Below are 18206 nucleotides of genomic sequence, written 5' to 3'. Positions count from 1 at the left end.
TTGTTTGATCTAGTGGAACTAAATGCTGAGAATTTGTGAAAAATTATTTGTTTGATATTTCTTTTACACATTATTTTTTTCATATCCATCTGAAATGTTCTCTTTCCTAGAATTATTGACAACTTATTTTAGAGAACTGAACTAAAAAACACTAAATAGTTTGTAATAATTCAGGACTAAACTCTTTAGATACCAATTTTTTTCATTACACAGTTGACACAATTTAATAAGTTCCATTATGATGTTTTTTTTTTTTTTTTTTTTTAAATACAATTTAAAACCACAGGTGCCATTTAAAATATAGTAAAGTGTTAGGAGAGGAATACCTCACCAAACAGTGAACATTAAAAATTAAAAAATAATATTTAATTGAAATTAACACTAAAAATTTCCTACACTTGGACAGTCTCTGAATTATGGAAATTCTCTGTTAAAAAAATAAATAAGATATGAAAAAGGAGACAACCAATGAACATTTATGAAATGCATCACGTGAGATCAATATGAGTAGTCCCTATTTTTGTTTCATATTATTAAATCAGCCTATTTTATCGACTTTTGGCTGTAAGTGAACATTTATGAAATGTATCATGTGAGAGCAACATGAGTAGTCCGTAATTTTTGTTTCAAATTATTAAATCAGCCTACTTAATCGATATTTTTTTTCTTCATAATTACACATTCAAATATAGGGCTAAAATAAAAAATAAAAACTCAAATAGTGACACAATCATGGACTATAAAGTAGCTATCGCCAATTGAGTGAATGAGCTAAAAATGAGAGACAAATTAATACACACTCATGTAAAAATCTAATGATGTCATATTATTATTATTTATGATTTAAGTTTTTTCTTCATTTCTTATAACAGAATTTTGTTTATATCAATTTTTGGAAGACTAAAATGGATAATTCTAGAAAATATCGACATAATTTAAATATTTGACACAGTAAATAAGATTTTGCTTATACCAATTATCCAAAGACCAATAGATAATTCTAGAAAGTATCGACCCAGTTTTAATATTTGACATAGTAACTAAGTCACTTAACAATAAAGAAACGTTGCCAATAATAACTTAATTTAATTTATCCAATTATCATAAATCGCACCGCCAAACGTACTCGCCAGCTCAGATGAAAACGATTTACTCGCCATTTGTACGACCTGATGGCAATTCTGTCAACTCACACAAAAACCGTACGACTGAATTAGAAAACTCTTTTAAGTGGCAGGTGGCAAACAGAAGGAGGCGAGTACGATTGTTCCGTGACACAGTCGCGAGTTTTGTAGAAAACTCTACGCTTCTGTTCTGCTTCGGTCGAGACGGGCTGGCCAATCATGTAGACCGGGCCCACACTTTGCTCTCAACTTATTTCCACTGTGGCGGTGTGTACAGATAAGCTCACGCCAACTCAGCGGCCACATCACACCTCGACCAGTCAACGTCTCGAATTTAGCCACATCATCGTCCGACACGACGTTTCACTCCAGAAGAGTAATCGAGACAGTCAGGTAAAAATTGGAGACTAGAGAGAGAAAAGTTAGAGAGAGACCGGGACTAAGTTGTCATTTTAAAACACCTAACGCCCCTCTATTTACAGGTTGTGGATGGGCTTTACACAGAGCAGACCGAGGGCTCGCGTCGTTTTCCATTTTATATCTTTATTCTCTCTCTTCATATCTGTGCGTTTCTTTATATCTTCTCTTCTGGTTGGTACTAGTGCCTTTTTGGTTACTTCGATTTAGGGTTTGTGTTAAAGGAAGGCGTTCCAAGGTAAATATATCGGTTTTTGGCCTGCGATCGTTTGTTTGTCTGATTTTTTGCTGTTTAGAATGCGATTCTCCATGTTATAAGTTAATTTCTGGATGTTTTTATTGATTGTTTTGATGATTGTTCTGTTTATTTGTTTGGATCTAGTCCTTTTGAGTTTAGTAATTTGTTTTTCATTCGGATCTGTAGCGATTTTGAAGGGTTTTGCATGTCTCTTGTTTAGTCTTGTTTAATGCACATGAATCGGGTGGGTTTTTTTGGTGGTTTTGTGGAATAACCTGATCAGATCTTCAACTTATAGTTTCTGGTTTTGATATTAGCTCGCCCCGGTTATATATGGCATAGTTTTGATGAGTAGGGTTTTTGATGGATTTTTCATTTTTTATTATAATTTGTATTAAGCATTTTATTCGTGGATGTTTTTCTGCTTCATTTATGAGAAATTATGTTATAATCGGAACAGTTGGACTTGTGCGTGCTGTGTATATATGTATTATATATTGATCAACTGCTGTACAGTAATTTTAATAGTTTATTTTGTGTTCTTTAACAAAAATTTTCAGCTGTATGTTCATGTATACAGTATAGATAAAGCATTAGATCATGTATACAGTATATATAAATTATTAGATCATCTTATTTATTTATTTATTTTTTATACTTGGTTGTGATTAGGGCTGCGGTTGTTGATTTTAGGTAATCTGCTAATATTGTTGTGCTTTTGTTAATTTGAAGTGTGATGTATCTGGTTCTTTACTGTTCTGAATCAACCATTGCAAGTAAATAGATTATTGCCATTTTGCTGATATCCCACAAATAGTGAATTTGGACTGTGTGAAGTAAGTGTTATGGCTTTGGCGGCATATAGTTCTAAAACATTCACTCATTCTCGTGATACTAGTTTTTATTCTATTTATATTTTATCATACTATTTTAATTTATGATTTTGGTATCTTCACACAGATGAAGTTTCAGTAATCAGCGATTCTGCTTTCCTTTTTTGTTTTTGATGCAGTTTTTATCATGGTGAGGAAGAGGAGAACCGAGCTTCCTAGTGGCGGGGAGAGCTCTATGCCCCAGGAAGGCAGTGGAGGACGTGGTACTGGTGCACAACGTCCACCAGCACAACAACCACAACCACAACGTCCACCAGCACAACAACCACAACCGCAACCACAACAACCACAACAGCAGCAGGGATTTGGACACCAAGGAGGAGGAAGACCATGGGGTCCTTCCCAATCTCAGTATGGAGGTCGTGGAGGATATGGTGGCCGTGGTGGTGGTGATCAGCGTGGTGGAATGGCATCTCAGCAGTATTATGGTGGCCACCCTGAATATCAGCAAGGCAGGGGGATCCAGCAGCAGCCACCACGAGGAGCACTGCCCCAGCAGGCTGGTGGCCGTGGTATAGGACCTGCTGCTGGCGGAGCATCTAGGCCACCAGTTCCCGAGCTGCACCAAGCAACCAATACTCCGCATCAGGCTGGCCTGACCACTCCGCCAATACCATATGCTGAGGCCAGTTCTTCGTCCCGTCCACCTGAACCAAGCAGTTTACAAGTGACACAGCAATTTCAGCAGGTTTCTATCCAGCAAGAAGCGCCGCCTTCCAGCCAGGCAATTCAACCTGCCCCTCTTTCAAGCAAATCAATGAGGTTTCCTCTTCGACCCGGTAAGGGTAGCACCGGTATGAAGTGTATTGTCAAAGCTAACCATTTTTTTGCGGAATTGCCAGACAAGGATTTGCACCAGTATGATGTGAGTACTCTCATTTTCATATATCTCTTTGTACTTACTTTTAGGGCACATGTTGCTGAAAATGCATTTTAATTTATTTTCTCTTGATTCATGCAAGGTTTCCATCACTCCCGAGGTTACATCGCGCGGAGTCAACCGTGCTGTGATGGAACAGCTGGTGAAACTTTACAGGGAATCTCATCTTGGAAAACGGCTTCCTGCATATGACGGAAGAAAGAGTCTTTATACAGCAGGACCTCTTCCTTTTGTTACAAAAGAGTTCAGAATCACTCTAATTGATGAAGATGATGGATCAGGCGGTGCCAGGTATTAGTTTATATTTTTATTTAACTTCTTTGCTTCTTTCTTTTATTTTATTTTTCTTGTATACTGTTACCCACATACTTGTTTGATCTGTAGCTAAGTTATCTTTGGTTACCTTTCTTCTTATCTTGATGCAGGAGAGAGCGAGAATTTAAAGTCGTCATCAAATTGGCTGCACGTGCTGACTTGCACCATTTAGAAATGTTTTTACAGGGGAGGCAGGCAGATGCACCTCAAGAAGCTCTTCAGGTTTTGGACATTGTTTTGCGGGAGTTGCCTACAAACCGGTAGTCCATGGTTTAAATGACATTTGACTCGATTACTGTTACTTCTATATTGTTGTTCTTGTACTGATTTTATGCTTTTGTTTGAAGGTATTGTCCTGTGGGCCGTTCATTTTATTCCCCATTGTTGGGGAGAAAGCAACCATTGGGTGAGGGATTGGAAAGTTGGCGTGGTTTCTATCAGAGTATTCGCCCAACTCAGATGGGGTTGTCGTTGAATATTGGTAATTTTCATTACTGTAATAGTTATTCATTTTTTACCAATGACTTTTACAGTATGTTAGTTATGTGTGCCTCTGTTTATGGCCTATTGTGATTTTATGTAACTGTGACATCCTTTATTGGTGCAGATATGTCTTCAACTGCGTTCATTGAGCCATTACCTGTTATTGACTTTGTGACTCAGCTTCTTCCTCATATTTCTTCCAGACCTGTGTCTGATGCTGATCGTGTGAAGGTTTATTCTGTTCCTTTATTTTATGATAATTATGTACTTGCACATTATTATGTATATCTGTTGCACTTAAATATTTTGACTATACTATCTCTCTCTGTTTCCTGCTTCTTCTTTCCACTCGAGGCTGTGTCCACAGCTGATCCACTCGCTTTACATGCCATTTTTTTTCCTTTTATTAGAAGTTTTAGATAGAATATATTCGAGCTGTTTGTCATTACTTACCAGCAGCTTAAGAATAAAACTACTTATACCATGAGAAAACAAGAGGCTGCTTATTGCTACATTTTATCAGAAGCACACCCCTGTAATTATAAAATTTTTTCGAAAGGGCCAAAAAATTCATGTTATATCAGAATCTCTTTCTGTTTATCACACTCTCTCCCCCTGTCAATTTCTTTTACTCATATCTACATGTCTATTCAATTTTCCTTTGTTTATTCTGCTGTCTTTTCTTTTGTTTGTCATAAATTTTTTGAGTATCCTTCTGAATCCACCTATTCATGTTTATATATTATTCAATGAAAGGATTCAATTTTTGGCTTCCATTTTAGTGTATTTGATGATATTTTCTGTTGTTTGTTTGAATGGGGTTTTATGGACAACATCTGATGACAGTTCACATGCAGTTAGCTTGCTGTGAGTATTTGCTTATCTGTATCATTGGCTTTACTTTGCATGACAGATAAAGAAGGCTCTGAGAGGAGTTAAGGTTGAAGTTACTCACCGTGGAAATATGCGTAGAAAATACCGTATATCTGGTTTAACATCTCAGGCAACACGAGAACTGACGTAAGGGTCATTGTCTGGTTTGTAATTTCAATAAATAATTTTAATTTCTCGAATGTAATTTGTGGCTTGTGTTTAGACACTGTTCACATGTTTTTTAGCTGATGATATGCTTCGCTGTTTGTATATATTAGCTTCCCTGTTGATGAAAGAGGTACAGTGAAATCTGTGGTTGAGTACTTCCAGGAGACCTATGGTTTTGTTATTCAACATACCCAATGGCCTTGCCTACAAGTTGGAAATCAGCAGAGGCCAAATTATTTACCTATGGAGGTCAATACTTGAACCTTTTCTTCCTGGTCTCGAGAATTGTATGGATGTATGCCTTATGTGTCATTTATGGATTCAGGTGTGCAAGATTGTGGCGGGTCAGAGGTACTCCAAGAGGTTGAATGAAAAACAGATTACTGCTTTATTGAAGGTGACCTGTCAGCGCCCTCAAGAAAGAGAGTATGATATTCTTCAGGTTTGTGTGGCAAAATACCCACATTGATTATGTTTCACATTATTCACTGGTCTATAGCATTCATGTTGCATCTTTCTAATTGTCCCCCCCCCCCCTCTCTCCCTCCCCGGCCCGATATCTCTCTCCCTTGTGTATATGACTAAAAAGGGCTGTACGTAGATCATGGTCAAGATCCTTGCCATCATGCTAGGTCTATTTTTTCATTTTACTCTTTATTTGCCATCTTGCAAGTACTCTCTGGATGGAACTCTCAACTCTCGATATAAATCCTAATTTTTTGGCGACTCAATTTTTACCTTGTTAGGAGTCCTGATTACCTTTGTTGCATTTCTTGAATATATATTATCAATGTATGTATAAATTCCTATCTGCAAATGCCACCTTATTATATGTATCAAACCTTTTATAATCAAAAGTTTTTCATTGAGTAGTATCTGGTATGATCATAGTTGGACTTCAGATGTGCTCTTATCAGTTCTTGATATTTTTTATCCTTCTGCAGACAGTGCGTCACAATGCTTATGCTGATGACCCCTACGCAAAAGAATTCGGAATTAAAATCAGTGAGAACTTGGCCTCAGTTGAAGCTCGAATTCTGCCTCCTCCATGGGTAATTGATTAATCATTATTTTTGCTGTTGCTGGGTGTCTTTCGTTTAATCATCTTTCATTTAATCATCTTTCGTGATCTCTAATTTGATTGTTTGAAGTGACATATGTGGCTTATGTGTTGCTTGTGCAGCTTAAGTACCATGACACGGGTAGAGAGAAGGATTGTCTGCCTCAAGTTGGTCAATGGAACATGATGAACAAGGTAACCCCCGGTTTCTAAATTTTGAATCAGCGTATTCTAGTATGTAATGGTCTGCAGAATGTTTAGTATATTTTATCCACTTCTATTTGCTCTAGATAAACCAAACCTGTTGTTCTTACATGTACTTTTGTAGCCCACATGGCCCAAATATAGTATGTTTAAAAAAGAGGGTATTTTACATTTTATTTCCTAAATAGTGTTCTTAATTTTTTATTTTTGAATTGCGCCATTATTTTTAGGATAAGTTAGTGTGAAAGGATAAATTGATAAATGAATTTGACTTGTACTTTGTTAATAAATTTGAGATGTCTTTTGTACTCCCGCGTTGAAGCAGAGTTTACTTCATTTATTGTGTGCTTGCTCGCTCGCTCTCTTTGCTACCACTTGGATCGGTTACTTATGTAGTGATGCAATGGGTTTTATACCTCTTTGACGTTTCTTAGTCAGTTAATGTTGGGTTATTATCTAAAGGTTCCTTTGCTATGGGGATGCCGAGTCTGGTTAAGAAGCAGTCTAAGGTGTTTAACATGTTTCAATAGTCTGAGAGGATTGTGTCTAGTTGTTCAGTTTTACCATCTAAGTAGTAGCCACAATGAAGCATATGTTGGTTAGTTCCATGGCAAGGACTTGCATTTATTGTGAATTTTGTGAGTAAGATAACTTTTGGAATTTTAGTGAGTGGTAAGTGCTAATCATCTGTGATTTGGTTTGGAAGTTGTGGATATATTCAAACTAGTGAGATTGGCAATTCCAATTCAGTTGGGTGATTATGGGGCATTTTCGGAGCTTAACATCTGTTTGAGGGAAAGGGATTGGCATTGTTAAATAGATTGCTAAAAGAGGGTATAATGGGAGGAAGATAAAAAACTTTGATATTTAGGGGTGCGAGTGAGCTTCTCCCTTGCTGTTCTGTTACAAATATGGATATTGAATTATACTTTCTTTCATTTTGTAAACTTTGGTACAATATTGTGGCTGTTTTGTTTATTAACACAACATTTGCATTTCTTCGAGTAGTTCATATTTTAGTTCATATTTTTGGCCTTGTATTGAGGCTATGAGGCAATATATTTGAAGGTTGAGTCTCTTTTATTGTTTATCTTACATCTTTAACGTTTACAGATTTACATGTGGTATTTGCAATACAAACATTCATTTTTTAAGGTCTAATCTTAATGTCGACATTAGTTCACTGGAGTATTTAAAAATCTGTGTTCTTTTTTTCTGGTCTTTGTTCAACTGCCATTTGAAAGCATTGTAAATGACATTGATACTCAGATTTGATTGGCTTGTGTTACAGAAAATGGTTAATGGCGGTATAGTGAATAATTGGATCTGCATAAATTTTTCACGAAATGTACAAGATGGTGTGGCCCGTGGTTTCTGTCATGAGCTCGCCCAAATGTGCAACATTTCTGGCATGGTGGGTCTTGAGATATACTTATATTTTATTATTTGCTATATATCTCAAAGGATTATCATTACTCTGCTCTGAACTTTGGCTGTATGGATTTTATAGGCATTTAATCCTGAACCTGTTCTCCCGGTACTCGGTGCCCGTCCTGATCAAGTAGAAAGAGTTTTGAAAGCTCGATTCCATGACGCTATGACTAAACTCCAGCCCCGTTCCAAGGAGCTTGACCTGCTAATTGTCATTTTGCCAGATAATAATGGATCGCTTTATGGTATTAAATCTATACAACAAATCAAGTTCCACTTTATTTTCTCTAGTTTTTCTGGATAGATTTTTGAGGTTTATATATTTTTGCCATTCAGTTTTATTTTCATTCCTTTGCAGGCGATTTGAAACGTATTTGTGAGACAGATCTGGGAATTGTGTCTCAGTGCTGTTTGACAAAGCATGTATACAAAATGAGTAAGCAATATCTTGCAAATGTGGCTCTGAAGATTAACGTGAAGGTTGGAGGAAGGAATACAGTTCTTGTTGATGCACTATCAAGGCGCATACCACTAGTCAGCGATCGGCCTACTATCATTTTTGGTGCTGATGTTACCCATCCTCATCCTGGGGAGGATTCAAGCCCGTCTATTGCGGCCGTATGATGTTTTAGGATATGTTTTTCTTTGTTTGCCTGGATTTATATTGCCTCCTATTTTCTATTGCCAACCAAAGTTAATTTATTTGAATTCTAATTTAGGTGGTTGCTTCCCAAGATTGGCCGGAGGTTACAAAGTATGCTGGCTTGGTTTGTGCTCAAGCACATCGACAGGAGCTGATTGAAGATCTGTTCAAGTCTTGGCAAGATCCTGTAAGGGGACTTGTTTCTGGTGGCATGATCAAGTATGGCCACATCTCTCTCTCTCTCTTAAATTTAATGTGCATAGTTCTAGAGTGGGTTTGTTGATGCTGATACTCGTTTGAAATTTTCAATGTGAAGTTATTTGGTAATAGGTTTTAATATTTTCATGTTTAATTCAGGGAACTTCTCATTTCTTTCCGCCGAGCAACTGGGCAGAAACCACAACGCATTATATTTTACAGGCATTGTCTTACCATCCTGATTTTATCTTTTATATGTAGTGGTGGAATTGGCTCTTATGTGTGCTATGCCTATTGACTAGTGCTTTTTCTGCAGGGATGGTGTCAGTGAGGGGCAGTTCTATCAAGTTTTACTTCACGAACTTGATGCTATTCGAAAGGTAAGACTAGTATTTAATCTTCTTTTTGGTCCTAGCTTTCTTTCACTGTGATTCATTGATGTGTGCTTTGTTGTAATTAGGAGAATTTTGACTTCTTTTTTTCCTCCCACCATTCCTATTCAACTAATTTCAGGCCTGTGCACATTTGGAACCAAACTATCAGCCTCCTGTTACATTTGTTGTGGTTCAGAAACGGCACCACACAAGGTTGTTTGCTAACAACCATAACGACAGAAGAGCTGTTGACAGGAGTGGAAATATACTGCCTGGTAAATTATTTGATTTGCCACCACCTCTGCTTGAATTACTTTCAATTCTGAATGAGTAATATGGTTGCTTGAATTATTTCAATTGTTGGTATTACCGTCTCTGTAATAAATTCACTTTCTATAATAAATTTACAGGTACAGTTGTGGATTCGAGGATATGTCATCCCACTGAATTTGACTTCTATCTATGCAGCCATGCTGGCATTCAAGTAGAACTCAGTTTCCTCTCTGGTTTTGATGAAGTTAATTATTTTTAAGTTTTTGGATTTCATTCATTGGAGATATTATGATGATATGTAACAGGGTACGAGCCGGCCGGCCCATTACCACGTATTATGGGATGAGAACAACTTCACAGCTGATGGGCTGCAATCACTCACGAACAATCTTTGCTATACGTAAGTACATTACTGGTTCTTGAGTATCTATCTAATGTTTGAAAGAATTGTGGTTTTCATGTTTTCTTAATTGTGGCACCCTGCCTTAGCATCGGGATTACTTCTTAATGATCATTATTTATTAGTTTTTAATAGATATCAATTTGATAGGTTTAATGGAGAGATTGTTTTAGCTGTCAATTTTATTTTTCACTTAATGTTCTCTAGACTCTGGCATAAAATCCCGTTAAGGAACTCACATAATTTTGAATTGGTGTCATTTTATTCTTGCAGATATGCGAGGTGCACACGATCGGTCTCAATTGGTTAGTTCTCCTCACCATGCTATACTACCCTCTGTCCATTTGTGTTGTACCATCTATGTACCCAGTAGAATGTCTATTAATGGGCTCTTTCCCCCTGTTTGTTTTTTGCAGTTCCTCCTGCATACTATGCTCATCTGGCAGCTTTTAGAGCTCGTTTCTATATGGAACCAGAGACATCTGATAGTGGATCCATGACAAGTGCAGCAGCTGGTCGTGGAGGCATGGGTGTTGGAGGTTCATGGAGCACACGGGTACCTGGTGGTCCTGCTGCCGCAGTGAGACCCCTTCCTGCCCTCAAAGAGAACGTGAAGAGTAAAATGTTCTACTGCTAGGTTTTGGATTTATGGGAGAGATCAAAACTCTATTTCTGCCTTGGAGCGTAATCATAATTAAACCATGATGTGTGTTGTTAAAGTTCTGCTAGTTTGCAATGAGTTTGTTTTGTATTTAATTAAACTGCATTGAAGTCGTTACCATGACTTGCTTCTGTATCAGCAGCTCTTGCTGCAATTGCATATGGGTGAGATGATTTGACATGTGCGCTTCTATATTTGGGGTTTAATATAGAAAATGTTTTTGTGGGATGATGAAAGCTAAGGAACATCATTTAGAGTCCTTTTTCTTGGTTTCATTCATGTCTTGTAGGGCTTTTGATTTGATTCAATACTGATTTATGCTGTTATTTATACTGTTATTGACAGAGGCTATGGCCTCGAACAGGACTTAACGGAAATACGAGCATAGGCTATAGCCTCGAATAGAACGGAATGGAAATACGAGTAGAACGGAATGGAAATATGAGAAGCCGAATTCAAATAATTGGAAAAAGGCTTATTTTCAATTGAAAACATTTGCTAGCCTCTATCCTTGTGAATCTTGGGGACTGACTTAGATGATATGAGTGCCTTTTACTTATTCCTCTCCCATGAGACGGAGATATATTTATATTTATGGATATAGTTCCAACCTATGGTTAGCAAGATATTATTTATATGATGGATACAGTTCCATCCCATGGTTAGCTAAGATACAGAAATGTCACTTTTGAGTTGTGTGTTTGCAGACAAATAGAATTTATTTTCATCCATTTTTTTCCCGGCATCTCCAGTTCTAGAGTGAAAGGAGTGCTAGAAATAAATTCGGAATTGTCATCACTATTTTGCATTAAAAATAAAGTTTCAGTTGCATTTCTAATTTCAGTACACGTAATTTAAATCAACTTCTCATTCTTTTCTTCTTCTGTTTTTTTAATAATAAAAGGATTATATTGTTTTCGAGAAGAAAAAATAAATCAATTGTTTAAACCCTGAAGAAGTTTTGCTCATGTTGAGCAATCAACTGCATTGTTATTCTTAGTAATAGCAAATAGAGACTTCAATCTCCATCAATTGGGAAAAAGATAGAAAAAGCTTATAACTAATTGGGCTCGACACATGATGTACAAAAGTCGACCCAATTACGAATGAGGCCCAACCCATCAAATCCTTATCGTCAATGGAGTGCATTTCGCAACATTATCCTTTCGATCAACTAACCAACCCAGTTTATTTATTCAACAATACATTCAATATTCAGAAAAAGAACTCCTTAGTAAAGTACCACAAAGTGAAGAAGGCTAGAGATAGAGAGAGAGAGAGAGAGAGAGAGATGGATGGAGTGCAACTAGCCCTTCCCATATTGGGAATTGTAGCAGCTGCAGCTGTTACTTTCTATGCAGTCAGCTTTACTGAGCTTAGTGAGGTATCTCTCCCCTCTCTTCCTCTGTATAAATAGACAACAAACAATATATATATATATATATATATATATATATATATATATATATATATATATATATTTGTGTGTCGGCTTGTATGTACTTGTTTGTTTGATAGATTTTTGAGATGGTTTCACCATTACTTTTATTGTCTAATGATTTTAAAGTCTAGAGTCTGAACCAAACTGGGTCAAAAACTCCATCCTTCAATACACTTACCTCGAGTTTGGGAGGATGGAATTGGTGTGTTTAAATTGAAATTGAAGAAAAACTAGTTGAAATTGTGAACTAAATTTTCTTCCAGTCAAATTCCAAGGCTGGAATTCGGTGCTCCCTGCAAATGTAATTGAAACTCTTGGACTTTAATAGCATTACTCTTACCGTTATGTATGTATGCAGAAATCTTTCAGAGATTTAGAGGATTCGGAAAATTCTGAAAACGAAGGTTTCAAGTCGTCTCTCAGCTCTAGGGAAAGGCGGGCCAGAAGAAAGTCTGAAAAACAAGCCAAATCTTGAATGTATCCCAATTCCCATGTTAACGTTTCCATTTGAATTATGTGTTTTGATGGGTTTGTATAATGCCCTGTATTGTATATCACTACTCTTTCTGTAACAAGTGAATTCGTATTTCATTTGCTTTCCACTGCTACAAATTAAGAAAGTTTCTTTTTTATTTTCTTTGTCCACTATCCTTCTGAAATAACAATAGTATTTGCTTCCTCCAACCTGTTTTATAATATGATTGAACCATTTTAAAACTGTTTGATCCAAGGAAAAATGGGTTAACTGTTTATATATATATATATATAGTGAAGGAAAATGATTAATTGTCCTCTCTCCTTCACATTTTATCCTAATTAATTAATACTATTTTTTTCTTGCTTTCCTCTCTTTTTTTCCCTCATTTTTTTCCTTGAAAATAGAATGCACATTCCTTAGGTTAAGATGGTAATTTTTATGGGAATGACCATTTCACCTACCCAAAAAAGAGACATACTTTACTTTTCAAACTCGAAAAAAAAAAACAGGAATGAAAAAGTGGAATGAGTGTTTCATTCCATTCCAACCATGGCCTAAAAGTGCAAAATAGAAAGAACAACTGCATGTGATATATAGAAACAAGAGACATGCAGTGCAAATTAAACCACAATTGTTTGGATATATACAACTAAGGAAGAAAAGAATAAAAGGCTAATCCATCTGAAAGGGTAAAATCAGATTTGGATCTAACCAATCACAAATTCCTTTCTTGCTTTCACCCTTTATTAATTTCCAACACTCAGCATCAAGGAATGTTCTTTCTTTTCTTCCCTTCCCTTAGCCTCATATTCCCTCCCATTATGGTGTCCTCTATATATACTCTCTACTTCAGGGATCAGAGGACAGAAAACCAATTCCTCCATTCAACTACAAACCATTTTTAGCATTACAATGGCTTCTTCACCAGTTTTCAAACAATCATCTATGGTTGATGGCATGCCAGATGCATTGAAGCAGAACCGGTTTCATATGAAAAGATGCTTTGCTAGGTACTTCTTTTTTCTTGAATTATTGCTTCAGTATTATCTTAGAACTGAAAATTAGAAAACTGTATAAAAATCTGTTTGGTTGATAGTTTTTAAAAACTATTTATACTTTCTGAGTCGTTGAGAATTGTTTTATGAGTGACAAACCAAGCAGACTTGTATTTCTCTTTAAACTACACATTTCCAATGAAGAGTCCTAACTTGTTTATTTTGACTTTTGAAACTTGATTTCCTTTGTAAATTAAGGTTTGTGGGAATGGGGAGAAGGTTACTGAAAACCCATCATTTAGTGGAAGAAATGGAGAAATCAATAGAGGACAAGGTTGAAAGAAACAAAGTCTTGGCTGGTCTGCTTGGTGAAGTCTTCAGTTCCACTGAGGTGCTCAATTACTCTATCTATTTCTTTTTTAATCTTCAAATATATATATATATATATATATATATGTTTGTAGACTATGAAGTTCTTCTTACCAATTGGTATCAGTCCATATGGAATGTGCTCTCCTCCCCCAAAGGGAACATTGAGTGTTCGAGTCCTGTTAGGGCAATGTTATGTGCTGTGTGCACGTTTGCTTTGCTTGAACTTTCGAAAAAGACTGAAATTCTTCTTAATATTTGCAGGAGGCTGCTGTTGTTCCACCTTATGTTGCTTTAGCAGTAAGGCGCAATCCTGGTTTATGGGAATATGTCAAGGTGAACAATGATGATCTAGCTGTAGATGTTATGACTTCAACAGAATACTTGAAATTCAAAGAATTGATCTACAACGAAAAGTGGTGCGTGCTAGCTGTTCAAGTCCCATATTTTTTTTGTACAAAATTCAACAGATTTTTTAAAAATAATTATTGAAATTTAGCTCAGGAATTGTAACTTGTGTTTTTGATATGCAGGGCCAACGACGAAAATGCAATGGAAATAGATTTTGGAGCATTAGACTTCTGCACTCCTCGCTTAACCCTTTCTTCTTCTATTGGAAATGGAGTCAGTTATATCTCGAAGTTCTTGACTTCAAAGCTTAATGGGGGTTCTGAGAGTGCAAAGCCTTTGCTGGAGTACTTACTTGCTCTTAGTCATCATGGAGAGGTACGAAAAGAAACTGAAAAAATAATCAAATAATTTCAAAGAGGAATGCATTTGATTTTGTCACTAATTGGGATGTTTGATTTTGGTTCCAAAAATCACAGAAACTTATGATCAATGACACACTCAATACAGTAGCCAATCTTCAAGTTGCATTGATGACAGCTGATATTTTCATCTCCGCGCTACCAAAAGACACGCCTTATCAGAAGTTTGAGCAGAGGTTACCATTTTCTACTTTGATTAGAATCAAATTGTAGAATTTTAAAATCTTACTTACTATGCTAAGTGGTTTCAAATGTTTCAGGCTTAAAGAGTGGGGCTTTGAGAAAGGATGGGGTGAAAATGCAGAAAGAACCAAAGAGACAATGAGCATACTTTCCGAGACACTTCAGGCTCCAGACCCTGTTAACATGGAGTCCCTCTTTAGGAGGCTTCCTGTCATATTCAACGTTGTAATCTTCTCCGTTCACGGCTACTTTGGTCAGTCGGATGTACTTGGCTTGCCAGATACTGGAGGCCAGGTGTATAACTTGATCAGCTTCAATTTCTTAGTATTAGTAGTAGTAGTATATAGTCATTTGAAATAATAATAGACATGTCACCCGTGACACTCCATGTTCATTCAGGACTAATGTTTTATCTGTATAAATTTAAACAGGTTGTTTACATTCTAGATCAAGTGAAAGCTTTAGAGGAAGAACTGCTTCTCAGAATTAAGCAACAGGGCTTGAATGTGAAGCCTCAGATTCTTGTGGTCAGTTATACATACATATATAATTCATAAAGATTTGGTAGTTTTCAACCAATTGAAGATATGATATAGAGAATTTAATTCCTATTTTCTTCTGCTATATCGAATATAGGTAACTCGTCTTATACCAGATGCAAAAGGGACAAAGTGCAACCAGGAGATGGAGCCTATCCTTAACACTATGCACACTCACATCCTTAGGGTCCCTTTCCGGACTGAGAAAGGGGTTCTCCGGCCATGGCTTTCCAGGTTTGATGTCTACCCATACCTGGAAAAGTTTGCTGAGGCAAGTCATCTCTCCGTTTTCATTCCTTTATTTGCACCTTCTTTTTTTTTTAAAAAATCTAATCTTTGTTTATCAATTCAACTCTCTGTGTGTCTCTCTCTCATCACTAGGATGCTACTGCTAAGATCCTAGAGCACATGGAATGTAAACCAGACCTTGTACTTGGGAATTACACTGATGGAAACCTGGTGGCATCTCTAGTGGCTAGCAGACTCGGAATTACTCTGGTTTAATCATTGTTGATTAGTTTGAAACTGTTTATGTGAATTGCTTCACTTTCTATTTCTTAACTTCGTCATGCTTTGAACCTAGGGAACCATTGCTCATGCTTTAGAGAAAACTAAGTATGAAGATTCTGATGTGAAGTGGAAGGAGTTGGATCCAAAGTACCATTTCTCATGTCAATTTACAGCTGACTTGATTGCGATGAATGCAGCTGATTTCATCATTACTAGCACTTATCAAGAAATCGCAGGAAGGTTAGCCGGTTTTATGACATTTTCTGTTTAGCTAGATGCATACAATGATTGTCTGCAGTGCTGGCCAAAGCTAAATGAATCTTTTCTCAATTTTCCCAGTAAGAAAAGGCCTGGACAGTATGAAAGCCATACGGCATTTACCATGCCAGGCCTTCATAGAGTGGTTTCAGGCATCAATGTCTTCGATCCAAAGTTCAACATTGCTGCCCCTGGGGCTGATCAATCCATCTTTTTTCCCTTCTCCGAGAAACAGAAGCGATTAACCTCATTTCATCCTTCCATTGAAGAACTACTCTACAGTAAGGAGGATAATAGCGAGCACACGTAAGTTAATCTCTCTATTCCACTCAATTCATGTGCATTGTGTGCACTTGCAAGTTTTTAGCATCAAAACTAAATTAGGCCTGGAACAGTGGTTTTCTTGCAGATAGGAAGAAGCCCATCATCTTTTCAATGGCGAGACTTGACACGGTGAAGAACATAACAGGATTGACTGAGTGGTATGCGAAGAACAAAAGGCTCAGAAATTTGGTAAATCTTGTTGTGGTGGCTGGGTTCTTTGATGCATCCAAATCGAAAGACCGGGAAGAAATCATGGAAATAAAAAAGATGCACACATTGATAGAGAAATACCAACTCAAGGGTCAGATCAGATGGATAGCAGCTCAAAACGACAGGTACCGGAATGGTGAGCTGTATCGCTGCATTGCAGATACAAAGGGAGCTTTTGTGCAGCCTGCACTATATGAAGCTTTTGGTCTAACAGTTATTGAAGCAATGAACTGTGGATTACCCACATTTGCAACTAATCAAGGAGGACCAGCAGAGATCATTGTTGATGGGGTATCAAGCTTCCACATTGATCCTAACAATGGCGACGAGTCAAGCAACAAGATTGCCAATTTCTTTGAGAAATGCAAGGTGGATGCTGGATATTGGAACAAGATGTCTCAAGCCGGTCTCAAGCGTATCTATGAATGGTACCAGAGGGCCCTACAATATCTAGTTTTTTCCGTTTTCCATTTGAATTGTCATATTATCTCTAATCCTGTTGCCTTGCAGCTACACATGGAAGATTTACGCGAACAAAGTGTTGAACATGGGGTCTATATATGGCTTTTGGAGACAATTGAACAAGGAGCAAAAGCAAGCTAAGCTAAGATACATTCAAATGTTCTACAATCAGCAATTCAGAGATCTGGTGAGTTGGATTGGACCTATTATATTAATTTAATTGTTGAGAATTTATTGACAAAATAAATATGAACTTATGTACATATAATGTTATAGGTGAAGAATGTAGCAATCCCAAGTGATGAACCTCAACCACCAGCAGCCCCTGCACCATTATCATCACCTGAACCCCAACAACCAGTGCCGGTGCCAAAGACAGACACTCAGCCAACGCGTTCCACAAAAGATGAACCACCTACGCGTCCCACAAAAGATGAACCAAAACCAAAGTAATGTGTACAAATATGATCACACATGTCATACCTGGTTTTTCAATTCATCATTCTCTTGCTTCCAATACTAAAACCTTTGTATTTTTTTTTCAAATTGATCCAAATTGATCTGGTGATTAATGTTCACAGGGAAGAAGGTAGTCCAGAGCAGAAGCAGTGGCTAGGCTACCGAAGAAACCTTGGTGCAACTTTGTCCAGTGGTTCGTGGTGCTTTGTTGCTATCTCTGTTTTTGTCATTGTTTATGCTATAAAGAATTTATATAGCTCACCTGATCATCAGCACCGTGATTAGACGGTGCAATCTCAAGAAATTCTGTGAAAAACCCTAATATTGTAAATGCTTTACTTGTCAATAAAATGTTTCATTTGGCATTTATATTTTCTACTATATTGTTGGTTGGGTTTTAGAGTGGCATTGAATCCCCAATCATGTGTGAACCAAAAAGATGGGGTTGGGAGACATTAATTTAAATCAATGCATATATGACAATGGAAACAAAATTTCCCAAAACAATGCCTCACTCACACTAGGATCATCCATAAAACATGTTGTAGAATAGGATGACTGAAAGCTGTCATA

General features: G+C 37.0%; 3 protein-coding genes across 3 annotated transcripts; all 3 read left to right on the top strand.

The window, feature by feature from the left end:
- The first annotated feature begins 1616 nt into the window (after window positions 1–1616).
- Window positions 1617–10910, top strand: LOC132293645 (protein argonaute 1-like). The gene is made up of 22 exons (XM_059791196.1): window positions 1617–1779; window positions 2792–3537; window positions 3635–3843; window positions 3978–4127; window positions 4215–4348; window positions 4475–4581; window positions 5264–5370; window positions 5502–5640; window positions 5717–5833; window positions 6336–6443; window positions 6575–6646; window positions 7947–8069; window positions 8166–8331; window positions 8445–8704; window positions 8806–8948; window positions 9087–9149; window positions 9244–9307; window positions 9441–9576; window positions 9712–9785; window positions 9880–9974; window positions 10248–10279; window positions 10391–10910. Exons 2-22 carry the CDS (start codon window positions 2800–2802, stop codon window positions 10609–10611), a joined length of 3258 nt encoding a protein of 1085 aa, XP_059647179.1. The 5' UTR covers window positions 1617–1779; window positions 2792–2799; the 3' UTR covers window positions 10612–10910.
- A 974-nt stretch (window positions 10911–11884) lies between these two features.
- On the top strand, window positions 11885–12708 carry LOC132293647 (uncharacterized). The gene is made up of 2 exons (XM_059791198.1): window positions 11885–12019; window positions 12435–12708. Exons 1-2 carry the CDS (start codon window positions 11927–11929, stop codon window positions 12549–12551), a joined length of 210 nt encoding a protein of 69 aa, XP_059647181.1. The 5' UTR covers window positions 11885–11926; the 3' UTR covers window positions 12552–12708.
- Window positions 12709–12816: 108 nt separating this feature from the next.
- LOC132293646 (sucrose synthase 7-like) lies at window positions 12817–18000 on the top strand. The gene is made up of 15 exons (XM_059791197.1): window positions 12817–13564; window positions 13808–13940; window positions 14183–14337; window positions 14452–14644; window positions 14746–14864; window positions 14949–15165; window positions 15303–15398; window positions 15508–15681; window positions 15792–15908; window positions 15994–16160; window positions 16260–16484; window positions 16574–17140; window positions 17223–17361; window positions 17451–17623; window positions 17756–18000. Exons 1-15 carry the CDS (start codon window positions 13467–13469, stop codon window positions 17916–17918), a joined length of 2736 nt encoding a protein of 911 aa, XP_059647180.1. The 5' UTR covers window positions 12817–13466; the 3' UTR covers window positions 17919–18000.
- Window positions 18001–18206: the final 206 nt, after the last annotated feature.

The sequence above is a fragment of the Cornus florida genome, unplaced genomic scaffold (assembly GCF_030987335.1).
Source record: "Cornus florida cultivar Cherokee Brave unplaced genomic scaffold, ASM3098733v1 CherokeeBrave_3.0.0_Hap2_Chr02, whole genome shotgun sequence".
Taxonomy (NCBI): domain Eukaryota; kingdom Viridiplantae; phylum Streptophyta; class Magnoliopsida; order Cornales; family Cornaceae; genus Cornus; species Cornus florida.
Note: the sequence above shows the minus strand (reverse complement) of the source record. Positions and strands in the feature narration are given on the sequence as shown.

Coding starts and splice junctions, on each gene's coding strand:
- LOC132293645 (XM_059791196.1), top strand. CDS start 2,800: ATGGTGAGGAAGAGGAGAACCGAGCTTCCTAGTGGCGGGGAGAGCTCT. Junction 4,582..5,263: donor CTGATGCTGATCGTGTGAAG/GTTTATTCTGTT, acceptor TTTGCATGACAG/ATAAAGAAGGCTCTGAGAGG. Junction 10,280..10,390: donor CACACGATCGGTCTCAATTG/GTTAGTTCTCCT, acceptor TGTTTTTTGCAG/TTCCTCCTGCATACTATGCT.
- LOC132293647 (XM_059791198.1), top strand. CDS start 11,927: ATGGATGGAGTGCAACTAGCCCTTCCCATATTGGGAATTGTAGCAGCT. Junction 12,020..12,434: donor GCTTTACTGAGCTTAGTGAG/GTATCTCTCCCC, acceptor GTATGTATGCAG/AAATCTTTCAGAGATTTAGA.
- LOC132293646 (XM_059791197.1), top strand. CDS start 13,467: ATGGCTTCTTCACCAGTTTTCAAACAATCATCTATGGTTGATGGCATG. Junction 15,399..15,507: donor TGAAGCCTCAGATTCTTGTG/GTCAGTTATACA, acceptor TATCGAATATAG/GTAACTCGTCTTATACCAGA. Junction 15,682..15,791: donor ACCTGGAAAAGTTTGCTGAG/GCAAGTCATCTC, acceptor TCTCATCACTAG/GATGCTACTGCTAAGATCCT.